The sequence below is a fragment of the Polistes fuscatus genome, unplaced genomic scaffold, assembly GCF_010416935.1.
Source record: "Polistes fuscatus isolate 324 unplaced genomic scaffold, CU_Pfus_HIC Scaffold3, whole genome shotgun sequence".
In the NCBI taxonomy this organism is placed as follows: Eukaryota; Metazoa; Arthropoda; class Insecta; order Hymenoptera; family Vespidae; genus Polistes; species Polistes fuscatus.
In genome coordinates, this window is record NW_025113107.1 from 7,827,484 (window position 1) to 7,840,490 (window position 13,007).

At 38.4% G+C, this 13,007-nt stretch overlaps 2 protein-coding genes across 7 annotated transcripts in view; both read right to left on the minus strand.

Annotated features, from left to right (window-relative positions):
- Positions 1-179: 179 nt before the first annotated feature.
- Positions 180-3,579, minus strand: LOC122519170 (mutS protein homolog 5-like). Its single transcript, XM_043638471.1, has 11 exons — positions 3,058-3,579; positions 2,710-2,880; positions 2,420-2,624; positions 2,149-2,350; positions 1,829-2,065; positions 1,601-1,739; positions 1,006-1,369; positions 740-952; positions 528-668; positions 388-452; positions 180-317 (listed from the first exon to the last, which is right to left on the minus strand). Exons 1-11 carry the CDS (start codon positions 3,570-3,572, stop codon positions 206-208), a joined length of 2,364 nt encoding a protein of 787 aa, XP_043494406.1. The 5' UTR covers positions 3,573-3,579; the 3' UTR covers positions 180-205.
- Positions 3,580-4,735: 1,156 nt separating this feature from the next.
- LOC122519171 (eisosome protein SEG2-like) overlaps positions 4,736-13,007 on the minus strand; it is a 38,137-nt gene continuing 29,865 nt past the window's right edge. For 3 of the 6 annotated variants that reach the window (XM_043638473.1, XM_043638472.1, XM_043638474.1), the window contains exons 2-10: positions 10,573-10,879; positions 9,054-9,984; positions 8,333-8,981; positions 8,089-8,260; positions 7,871-8,029; positions 6,470-7,797; positions 6,000-6,386; positions 5,780-5,908; positions 4,736-5,176 (exon numbers count right to left, since the gene is read on the minus strand). In XM_043638473.1, the coding sequence (XP_043494408.1) occupies positions 4,990-5,176; positions 5,780-5,908; positions 6,000-6,386; positions 6,470-7,797; positions 7,871-8,029; positions 8,089-8,260; positions 8,333-8,981; positions 9,054-9,984; positions 10,573-10,824 (4,194 nt within the window). In that variant the 5' untranslated portion in view covers positions 10,825-10,879 and the 3' untranslated portion in view covers positions 4,736-4,989. The other 3 variants (XM_043638477.1, XM_043638475.1, XM_043638476.1) reach the window with 3 other exon arrangements.

Below are 13,007 nucleotides of genomic sequence, written 5' to 3' on the forward strand. Positions count from 1 at the left end.
CAAACAATTACATGCTATATTCCGTAAAAACGCTTCAAGTGCCATCTCTCGAGTACAATTTGAAACAATAATTGCATGCAAAATATAGGCGGGAATATTTCCATTCAAATTCAAATATTACGCGTAAACGAAAACCAAATCATTTTATTTCGAATGATTAAATATATGTTTCTATTAGAATAAAATTGAAATGTTTGTATTTTATTTATGAAAATTTAGTCGACGATGGTAATATCGCTTGGCGTACCCACGACTTGAGTTCTTCTAAATCAAAGTCAACATCTGGAACAACTACTTTCTCGATGATATGTTTTACCCTAAAATTATAATAATATAAAAGATCATACGATCTCATGCGTGCGTTTAGAGGTATGGGGTAGGACTTACGTATCTTTTCGTTGAACTTCGGGTATACGCGAAGGAAGAGTTCCCTGTTTTAAATTTTTAAAAACCTATCATAATTAAAAGAATTAAAAAGACGAAGATTTGAAATATATATAATAAAAATTGGCCGAGATTAAAAATACCTCCAAGCTGCGCTTTATAAGCTGTTCGTTAAGACCAGCACTTTTTGCTACGGAATGTGCAAAACTGCAAGTGGTATTTCCAACTACTAAACAATAAAGAAATGCAAGAGATTCGTCGTCGTTCGTTATGAATTCAAAAGTCTGGAAACAATAAACGTGATTTAATACAATGTTCTGACAAATGACTCGTCAGTCGGAAATGATTAAAGTACTTGGGCTTCAATCATAGGATTTTCAGGCAACAATTCTGTTACGCGATGAATATGAGTTGCAGCGAATACATGAGGACAATAAATGGCTCTCTCCACGAAGCTATCTAGAACGGCAGTCAGTAATGAAAGACCATTTATCTCTGATGTGCCTTTGCCAAATTCGTCGATTATTATGAGTGAATTTGGAGTCGATGCATACAAGGCCATATTTATCTGCAAATTGATTATCGTATGAATTTATTCGTTTCGTTTGTAATGAAATTTACCTGTCGAAGACTTTGCAAAAATGCACTCGCATCTAACGAAATACTATCTATAGTAACAATTTGTGTTAATATATGAGTCATAACACCGATGGTCGCAGATTTAGCGGGTACAAAACAACCAATATGAGCCATGAACACTATAAGTGCCACCTGCTTAAGATATATACTCTTTCCGCAAGAGTTCGGACCGGTTATAATTTTGATAAGGCTTTTCCCTTGTCCAGAATAAATATCGTTCGGTACATATGTGGTATGAAATTCTTGTAAAGGATGTCGTCCTTGTTTCACAGCTATAACTTGCGACGTGACCACATTTGGTCTCACGTAATTATGATTCCGTGCCACTTGTGAGAAGGATAGCAATCTGCCGGAAGAGAAAGAAATTTTCTAATGATAGACCATACACCCGGCTGTCGCGTTTCTACGACTATCATCCAACCGATAGAGAATGGTGAACGTTATCCGCTACAACGCATTTTTTATCTGACGTAAGTCGCCATGTTAAAAAGCTGACGTCAAAATTATGCGATGTCATTCGACCTCTATTTCTATATTATTTCATTCGATAAATTATGTAAAAATTATATCTACTCACGTATCTAATTCTGCACACAGTTGTATTGCAACTAATATAGAATTTGCATGTTTGTTTATATAGCGTACCAATTTTAACATAATTTCACTTTGTCGTTTCGTTATTTTCGACATAATATCTCCTATGCTGTTGTCTAATTCTACAATTATAAATTAAACAAAATAGAACACATTTAATAATCCGAATAAGTAAAGCGAATCACTATATTTTCAATTTTTTATCACGAACCTCTAGCACAAGGACTCTTATAGTAATGTATACCGTTAATCGTAAATTTAAATTCTAAACCAGGAATATCGTTTTCCTCGGGTGGAGTACGATCCCATTCTTTTATAGCCAATATGTAACCGATATTTGGTAGATAAACCATATTACAACTTGTAACAGATGTAGGAAGATTATCTTGCATATCTTTTTCTCCCATCTTTGTTAAAAGTTGAGGTAACGCGCATTTTTGATTGCGTACTACAAAAGTCAAATATATGATGAAGTTGAAAGAAGTAGAATTAAGAAGAAAATGAAATTAATTCGATGAAAAATAAACTTACGCTCGTCTAATTGAGGATCAACGTCGGATCTAACAACAAATGTATTCTCACGTCTGCTTGCGTCAAAATCAACAATTAATTCAATGAAATATTTCACGTAATGCATTTCATCCGTAATGGTGTTCACTATTTTTTTGAATAATTCTATCTTGTCGTCATAATTCTCGCAGATATACGCGATGTAAATTATGTTAGTAACAGTCTACAAAATATACACTTCAGTTATTATGTTAATTGTCTCAATTAAAAATATAAAGATAACAAGACAAACTTTATGCAATCTTTGCCAATCCGAAGCTCTCGCTCGTGGGCCCAAATAACGACTAAGTATTGTATTTGTTAAACGATAAATATCTTTCAAACAATTTGTAAAATTTTCAACGACACTGTGATTTGCTGGATTCAAGAAAAAGTCTATCGCGTCGAATCTTTGATTGAGTATTTCGATGTCTCTTGTTGGATGTCGAATTGTTTTCCTATATATGATGATTACAAATAAATAAATGAATAATTAGATATTTCCGAGAGAAAAATATATATTTTTCAAATTTTAATACCAACCATAAAAACTGTGCACCTGGCCTTGACTGACAACAATTTAACAGTGCAAATAAACTACCGCTTTGCATTTTTGTAGATGCATTACCGAACTTAAAAAAACTTGGATGATATTTTGTTTGAACGATATTCAATGCTTTGTAAGAGTCATCGTCGATCATTACAAGTTTTTCCCTTGTTGAAAGAAAAATAGAAAAACAAAAAAAACAAGAAATTACGATCGTTGAGTAAAGAAGTTGGAAACAACAAATATTTTTGATGAGACAAAGTGGGCCAAGTTATGCAGAGTAAGTCAAGTAATCCTTAAAATGACGAAACATTTGTTATTTGTTCCTATAGCAAGATACTTACAAAGTAATGCAATTCAAGGAGATAAAAGATGCTTTGCCGGAAGGATCTAGAGTAATGGTATTCCAATGCTTATCGATAAATTTTAAGAGTAATCCTAAAGCATGGATCATCGCATGAGCTTTAAAATCGAGCAAAGCATTTAGAAATGTAACTCTTTCAGAATTGTCGGCATCTTTCGGTTCCGAATTGAGTTTCAGGCATCGAACTCTGTGATAACAAGTTTCGTAACTGTTTTCTTTTTTCGGTAAAGCTTTAAAAATTGTTTGAATCGATCGATTGCTTGAGCTACAACTTTGATTATCCTCCGCCGTATCCATCATAACGAGCTTTTTTATACAATTAAGAAAATCGTCGGATATTCCATGTATCGTGATAATGTAATGTGGTTGACATTGTTTAAAAATTGTCTTTGTAATATTAAAATTAACCGTGTCATCGTGAGTATCTTCCATTACAAATAATTCCGACGTTACGATGTTGTAATAAGCTGCACCCAAACGGTTATTCGTCCACATCAAAGATAAAACGATCTAACAAAAGCAACATTATGTTGTAGAAACAATCAAAATATAAAGAATATTAGATACTTGCCTCGTCTCTATTTTCTAAATTTTCTAAACGTTTCGCATTACTTGTGCTACTTTGGCCAGTCGGTAAATTTCCCGTAAAAGATTCCTGCATTATTTTGTCTGTCGATTCAGAATCCTCTTCGTCACTGGTTTCTTCAAATAACATTGCCTCGAATTCTGATTGTCTTTAACGATATCGGAATATTTTTATAATTGTAATTTAAAAAAGAGAAAAAAGCAATACAGTTTAACCGGTTTGAAAATTTGTGCGATACAAATGAATTCGAAAAGAAATAATTATTCATACATACATGACATGTTCTTGAAATTTTTTAATAGTATTATTTCCTTCGGAAGAAATAATTTCTTTATAATTTTCGCACTCCATAGTATTAAGGATTTGTTTTTAATAGAACAATACCTGTGATCGTTGTCAATTATTCTCGATCATACGAATAAGTACTATCTACTACTCGAGTGAGTTTAATATCTATAAGAAAATCTAATTTTGACACTTAGATGATTGCGTATGTACTAATGTTTGCATAATTAATTATTTATCAGCTTATAATTAATAGAATGGCATATCAAGATTAATGTACAATTTAAGAATGTTAATAAATACAGAATTCAATCTTGATAGTACTTTTGATATTGTCTACTACGTAATGGCGCCAAATTTGAAATCGAATGCACCAAAATTCTACTACTAATGTCTACATTGAATAAAATATTTGTAAGTAAATTGTATTGAACACTTACGTTAAATAATTAGATTTTATATGTGCATATTTAGATTTATACGAATAAAAAAGACATCGTCATAACAATATAATTATTTAATCGAATACAATTCATTAGTATAAATTTTTTGAACATGTTATCTGTACATAATTACAAAATATGGACCCTAAACCATTTGGAATAGTGTATTTGATGTAACTATTATTGGGCACACAGTTTTGTTGGAGTGCATTAATTTATAATGCAATAACGCATTTACCATATGCTAATAATCTTTGATTCGTTGTTGTACTTATCACACTATCATATCTTAAGTTTACATACTAAACGAATGTATCAAGAATTACATGGAACACATTTGGTTAGGAGTTAGATCATGTTATTTGTTACACGATAAATCATTATTTGACATTAGTTACTCGTATGGATTGAATATTGTTTAAAAAATAGCATCTCTTTATATAAAATAAATGTTCATTTTAAATAAAATCATATCCTATTTTCTTTTTTATTCGTTCTATCTCTTTTCTTCTATAAATTCTGATTGTAGATATTTCAAAAAATATTGAGCTGGTCTATAATTGTAAACCTATTTTTAATTTTGTACGAAACTTTGTATTTAACTTGGAATGGGCTGGGGTGGTTGAGGGTTAAAAGAAATTGGTCGATAGCTCTTCTCCCTCACGAAAGGTTGAACTCCGTTTATTGTAAAGCCATTAATGGGATTTCGTTCTTGCTTGATTGGTTCCACTGGACTTTCATCCTCCGAACTGACAGCTTCCTCGCTTCGTTCTGGGCTAGCCGACCTATTTAACGTTTTCTCACTCTTTTCACTTTTGTCTTCGATTCTGATACATGCATCATTTATATTTTCTTTGTGCCCTATGTACCTCTACCTTCGAGAAAGTATCGTATAATCGTAAGCTACATCATAATTAATGTATAGGCACCTTTTTCTAGCCCGATACGTAAATTATTTAGAAGCACGTACGACAGCGCGATGCATTCGTTTTGTTTTAATCAAAGCGTTGTTAAATGACTAGAAGTGTTAAAACTACTTACTTTACTTTCATTTTAAAACCTGCATGGAATAAAAATCAAAAGCCAAACATTAGTAAGTTGCGAATAGTTTATACGGTTTGTAACATATCAGGGTTATGCTTTTTCAATAAAAAAAAAAAAAATGTTATATGAGCGTAAGATGAGGTCATGCAGCATGCTGCTGGGCATAGTATTTTAGATTTGTAAGGTAATCAATAATAGAGTTTAGAAATCGTGTATTCAAAGAATCTTCTTAGATCCATTCCAACGTTCTACTTATTCGCCTATTTGATCAACTTAAATATTATCGATGCTAGCTGACCAGTATTTAAGCATGGAGAAAAGACAGGAGACTGGCTCGAACATACCTAGAACGTAGAGGTTTTCCTTTGCCACCTGTTTGCCTAGAATGTGGCCTGGTATTTGGTTGCGATAATTCACTGTCGCTGCTAGCTAAGGATGACCTCGCTGCAACCGCGCCGTGAGCGAAATCCTTTCTATTTGCGGAACATTTGTTAAGTGCGTTTTATAATCCAGTGTTTTTGTATAAAAAGAAATTCGTGTTAATCGATTATAAACAGTTGTTACCTGTAATTATCAGATCTAGGAGTTGAATTTAGATTCGTAGCTTTGCCACCGTGGGCATTCGCATCGACAAAGACCGCAGAACTTTTGGGAATATCGCAAATGACTTTTGGATGTACGGTGGTCTGTTTGTACTCTAAATGAGACGAATTTTCCGGTGTCCAAGCGTAATATTTCGGTCGATAATCTTTGTATTCTCTTTGCTGTTGTTGCCTTGATTCAGAACTAGTTGCTCTTTTTCTATGATGCTCGTCACTGCTAACGCTATTTTTACGATTCGCCGTTAGGGTTCCGAGTGGAGCAGATGTTGGTGACGAGGCTGACGATGACGGTGCACCATCGGGATCAGCACGAGACAATTGTGACGTGTCCCAAGCCGAAGGCAAACTACTGCATAAATCAAAGCGTTTGAAATTGAAAATAAGGTATTTAACTTGTACGTGCGTATAAACATTAAGTAATCAAATCTCTACCTGAGATGTTCGTCCATATTATATAATCGAAGCTGCTGTCTAATATTCGCTTTCTCTCTTGCCCGTTTCCGTTGAAATTCTTCCTCGACTTTCCTCATAGCTTCGAGCTCTCCTTTTCTCTGATGCTCCTTAGCTTCAGCTTCGCGAGATAATTTCTCGGCTAACCTACGTCTCTCGATTTGCCTAACAGTTGATTGAAACGTGAAACGTTTACCTTTAGAAATATTTTTAGCTGGTGCTTTGATTTCGGAAGAAGATTCTTTATTGTTTTGCACATTCTGTGATTGTTCAATGTTAGGCGAGGTGCTCCTCTGTTTCATCTCAGATACATTTTCGCAAGACTTTGAAACATTTGAAAATCTATTATGCGAGTTCATACTTTTCTCAGCGAAAGAAGATCTCTCCCCATAGGATCTTAAATGTTTCGACTTTCGTGATTTGTCCTCGATCGCGGAAGACTTTTTCTGATCATCAACGATATTCTTCTTATACTTCGACGAGGAATTAGCGAAATGATGATTTTTCAAAGGCCCATTGCTCTTATAATTCAAATTTTGTGCTTGGTAAATAGTACCATTGGCTTCCGGTAGATACATGACATGACCACCGGAAGCTAAATAAGAAAAAGACGGAGGTTTCATGATCACAGGGAAGTCGTTTCTATTTTCGGAGTCTTCTTGATCGTCGTCGTCGTCGTGGTCGTCATCGTCATCGTCGTCGTCGTCGTCGTCGTCATCGTCGTCGCCATCGATGTCTTCGTCGTCAAAGTCTTGTTTCCATCCAGAAGGCGAGGATCGAGTCACGTCCGTAATTTGATTGAGTTGCAAAGAAGTTGGTGCACTACTGGACAATAGCCAATTGTCATCGAGCACGTCGCCTGCACGTTTCTTTTCTAAATCCAACGGACCGAGACCGAACGCTCCTGACATCGTTCTCTTTAACTTTTGCAGCGAATTGAACGCGGATCCTTCTTTACCTTTCGTTTCGGGATTATAAAGATACATCCTATTGTCGTCGCGTGGCAAGGAGAGAGAGAAGACGTGAGCTTTCGGTGTAAATTTCATTGGCGTCGGAATCGGAGGTGGAGAATCTACGCCAGCATCGCTGCTCGATTCTTCGCCTAGATCTTGTTGAGGAGTCCACGCGGGTCTCGTTGTCGATGTTTTTATTCTGTTCATCGTGCTAACGTCTAGAGAATCGTCGTTGCCAGCTCCAGCGTCTCCGGATATACCCGAATCCCCTGATTTATCGTGCGAACTTCGAGGCCCCAAAGCTATCAATGGTGGGGGTGGCCTCGACAAACGTTCGATCTTTTCTTCGAACATGACCTGCAATGTATATCGTTTTAAAATCATTCAACGTTCCGTCGTTTCTTCGTATTATTCGTTTTAATTCACTTACAGGAATTTCTTCGCTAGCGGTACTCATCGTTGGACCGGGAGCTTCTAACGCGGATAATAATCTCCATGCTGCCGAAGGAGAAAATCTTGGTATTTCTAATTGCTTTTTCGGAAGAGTAGGTCGAAGTTTTAGCGAAATATCTTCTGGTCCGCTTTTTATCTGAAAGAACGCGTTTATCAAAATCGTTGTTCAATTTGTCGATGCTCGTTAAAACTTACTTCGTCGCGGTCGTCCATCGAGTATTCGTTCGACTTGTTGATTTCTCTAACCTGTAGTCGCGATTGGATGTGTTGCATTTGTTGGTCCACGCTATTTCGCGATTCTTTGGATAAGGCCTCGCCCATGCCAAAATAGAAGGTCTTTGGCGTTGACTTTTCTGTACGCGGTAATCTGTAAAGTACAATTCGTATTTTAAATTGGATACTTTGGAACAAATATGAAGGGTCATGGCAATGGTCTTACATGTGCCAGTTCTCGACTGGTTCCTTCGTGTCCGATATTTTCATGAGCTTATCTTTGGCATTTGGATCAATTTTTTCTATCAGCACTTCGGCATCCGACCATCTTTTTTCGATGTTTTTAGAGTCGTTCGTTTTCGCGTCTCTTTTACACCACTTGGGATCCGAATTTTCTTGATCTCCTCTTTTATGTTCCCGTGGTTCCGGTGTACTTTCTCTACCAGATCCTTGTCCTCGAACATCAAATTTATCTCTGCTGCGATGTCTAATTGGACTCTCCGACCTGGTCCTCCCAATATCGACTACGTCCTCAAATTTTCGATTCTTCGATAAATCGCTCGATTTGCGATAATCCTCCAAATCTCTTCTCTGTTTGTCCGAAAATCTTTCTTCTATAGAACGTCCAAGCGTATCGAGCCTGTCTTTTAATGACTTTCTGCCTTGTTTCGTAGGTTCGTCTTCGAAATTGGTCGACTTTTCGACGCTCCTCTTCTTATTAACTACCCCATTATCCTCTCGTTCCTTCGAGCAATCCTTGTTCGTCCTCCAGGCATCATTCCTACGATCCTCGCACGAGGTTGTCTTGTTTTCCACTCGGCTACATTTCTCCGCTATAAGTCTCCTCTCCTCGTTCATGCGCGAAATGATTCTATCTGAAGGGATCGAAATATAAAAATATAAATTTCATTTATAAATAAAGATAGAGATAACTCGAGGATACGTACCTTCGACAGTTCGTTCCTCGATAGTCGTTGTCTTGGAGTTTCTTTTTTCCGTCTTTTTCTGCTCCTCGTTGATCAACTTTTCTTTCGTGCTCTTCGAAAGCTCCACATTCTTACGCTCTAAGGACGCGACTTTGGAGAAATCATGTTGACCGGTCGACTTCCTGCCACAGTTCAACTTATTTCTCACTTTCCTAGCTACTTGCATCAGTTCCGCCTGGAACTCAGGACTGCTCATACTTCTTTGAAGCGTGTTTTTGCCATCGAATCTTTTCGAACGTCTCAATTCGTCCCTGCACCATTGATCTTGTTGTTGCAGTTGCTGCTGCTGCGACTTTTGTGGCTGTTGTTGTTGATCCTGTTCCCGCCAGGATGGCCTTTTATTCTCGCGTTCGTTCGTCCATCTTCTTTCGTTCTCGAGGGCTGCCTCGTTACGTTCTTGATGGGATTGGGTAGACGAGTTGGACATCCAATTGATCTGTGCCCTCTTCGTTTCCGCTCTAGTTTTAAAAAGCCGTGACCTCCTGGGTGGCGGCTGAACTTCTTCCTCGTGTTTACAACGACCATCCTGGCCAAGTTCCCACTTGTAAGAATCGGGTGAGGAACCGTCGGCCATGACATTACCAGGTGGTGCTGGTGCTTTGTACTTCTTCTTGCCTTTATATCGACTCTCCCGTTCTTTAGAATCTCTTTCGGGATAATAACCAGTACAATGACGACGTTCTAAACCGTGTCGTTGCCTACTCGTCGGATTGGAGCGTTCCGTTGGAGAATATCTCAAGTCTGGCTCGCTACCAAATCTTTTCAATTCTTGCATTTCATTTTCCATGCAATGAGAATCACTTTGATAATGACAACAGTGATGATCGGACTTGCGTGATCGAGATACGCCGATGTTCGACGCCGAAGTACTTCTACTACGAAAGACCCCTTGCTAGAGAAAATAGCAATACATATTTATTAGATGTTATCACTTCAAAATCCTTCCAATTAAATCCTATGTTAAATTGTACAAGGAATGAAATCGAGTATGCGTTTAATTCAACTATCACGTAACGAGGCAAATTTATAAGAAATTCAACGAGATCTATTGTTAGTATAATAATGAAATAACGGAGTATCTCGAAGGTCATGTAATACATTCCGAGGGTTTCTAGTAAAAATCGGCTTTCTAAAACGAACGCTTAACCGGGTTATCGATGCACCGACTGGCTCGTCGCAAATTTTCTTCGAACCTAATTTATTTGAAATCATAGGAAAACGATAAAAGAATATTACCATTACAATTATACTCGCGCGACTCGGTTAATTTTTATCTTATTATGGTTACGCTATAACTTCAACGTCAAAGCCTTGAAAATATTCAACGAGAAAACGTTTGAATTATTAAACGTGATATCTTTCAAGATCAACTGTTCTTTCATTGGAAAATGACTAAAAGTCTATATTAGATCTTAAAGAGAGAGAGAGAGAGAGAGAGAGCAAGAGAGAGGAAGGCACACGCGTAAACACAGTTGGTTACCTTATTAAGATCATGTGGCAACGTCAGCGCCGAAGGTCTGCGTCCACTTATGGTCCCGCCGTTGTGGATAATGCTACCATTATTGGTAGCACGGAGCCTTTGGTTGGGTGGCTCTGGGAGGACCTTGTGTCCAGGAGGTTGCGAGTGGTGTCTCGTCAGTTCCCGAGGGAAGGATTGAGTCCATCCTCGAGCCATCTCTTGAGATAGCCCATTCGAGGGACACTGTTGATGGGAACTACCGTTGTTACCCATCTTCCGGACTAGTCGTCTCTCTGACGATGAATCTCATTGGCTATCCATCTTCCATCTGCAATAAGAAAGTTTTTAACGATCAAAAGACGTTTTTGTTTAGACAAGAGTTCAAATCTTTAGGTGGCGGAGAATTCATTGAAGATCGTCGTAAGGGATGGAAGAAAAAGAAGGAAACGCAGCGACTATCAAAACAATCGAAAACGCTATGACGCGTCAGAGTTACGTCAGGGTTTGCTTTTCGTATTTGCTCTCTGAATGGTGGGATTTCCGAGGCATCATCCATTACGAGCTGCTTCCACCTGGTCAAATAATAACTGTATGCTACTAACAATAGCAGTTAACCACTTTATACAACGGACTGGAACGAAAACGGTCGTTTACTAACCACGAAACAAGGCACGTTATTCTGCAACGCGTTGCTTTATGCACGTGGGACACCATTTATGCTTTGGGACGGAAAGTTCTCCCTTACGCGTCTTACTCTTCAGACTTTTTAGGATCTTACAATACTATTTGTCGGGGGAGCGCTTCAAGTCTAGGTTCGAAAATGCATAAAGGATTTCATAGTCGGCAGACCACCGTCGTTCTGACATTTATAAATTAGCCAGTAGATGTTAATAGACTGTAGAAAATAACGGTGAATATTTGAAAACGTAATCCTGTAGCTAGCCTATTTGTAATGAAATTTGCAAGTTCAGAAAAAAAGATATCGAATTAATTTTGACATCTAAAGGATAGATAAACGATAGAGATAAGTGGAGAGAGAGAGAGAGAGAAAGAGAGAATAATGACCGGGATGAGTCTTCTTTCCAAAGTAATCTCTGCCATTTACCGCTGTCGATGCACCTGCCCAACCTGCACACGCGACCCGTCGATCGCGACCGGTAGTACCGCTAACCAGTGACTAACAGCAGATCGCAAAGTGCCGAAGAACAATCCGAGGAAATGCTGTAGTATCTTAATGAAACCTTTGGCTCTATAGAGGAAAACTGGATTTCTCTTGGAAATATTGCTAGATTTGAGCGGTATCGAGGCGGATCCGTTAAATAATAATAACGCAAACAGGTTCTACCACCATGGGTGCGTTGGAGAAAATGATGTCGTGTATCGGCATATTACTAGAAACATTGAAAATTAATAGCTACCACCTTAACTGCATCTATCTTGAATCTTGGATGGAATGAAATGAGATTTGAAGAAAACGTAATGTAAATGCGATCAGAGGGTTTCCTATGGTCATGGACGTTATTCGCGTAGGTAGGCTTATCGAAGCGTCATTGTAGAAAATAGTCCGAAGGTAACTTTATACGCTATTAAACTCGTTACTCGACTAGTCTCTTCGTCCAGGCGGTCGTCCCTTTAGGATCAGATTCCTTGGCGCTTGGCGCTTGCCAAAGGAACGTTTCACTTCCGCCAGGGAGATGGCGGAGACGAGAGATTGATCGATCGATCATGTGCTGGAAGGAAAGAAAGAGGGGAGATTTCTCAGAGTTTCTCCGGAAGACAAGTCCGATATCTGAAAGCCGGCCGAGGTTCACGCCTCTGTCGGTTAGGATCGGTTAGGGAGGCGACTCTGATTGCGTGGGCGTTCGTACTGGGAATGCATGCATACTTCCCACAGAGTGGTAGCCAAGAATCTGACGACGAAGTTAACGAATACCCGTCAGGATAGAATGGCAAGATTTTGTCTACTCGACCACCCTATAAATATCTCTCTCTTCCTGTATCGATCGAAGAGCTGCTGTTTTCCGAGGAGAAATAACGAAATAAAGGACGTTTACCCGCGATGACGAGCGGCACGAGGACTCGCAGGCACAAAGTGCCGAGTGGTGCGTGACGGACGGCAGTGGTTATGATAACTCGGGCGTGGGATGGGGAAACGAGTAGTGGTAATAGTAGTAGTGGTAGTGCTAGTAGAAGAAGAAGAAGGAGAAGGAGCAGGACAAACGTTCATCGTTTACGATGATCACCCTGGAGAGTCATCGAACCTACGACGAGAAGAAGAAAGATCCTTCGTCCTCCAGCTTCAAGACGATCTCTGATTGGATCCAGCGAGAAACTCGATTCGAATAAAGTACGCGTTACGTTCTTGTTTTTGCAGCTTGTCGCCATTTTCGATGATACCTATCTTCTATGCCCACGCCCTTTTCTATAGTCTAGAAGTTTGCTATAGTTACGTGTAA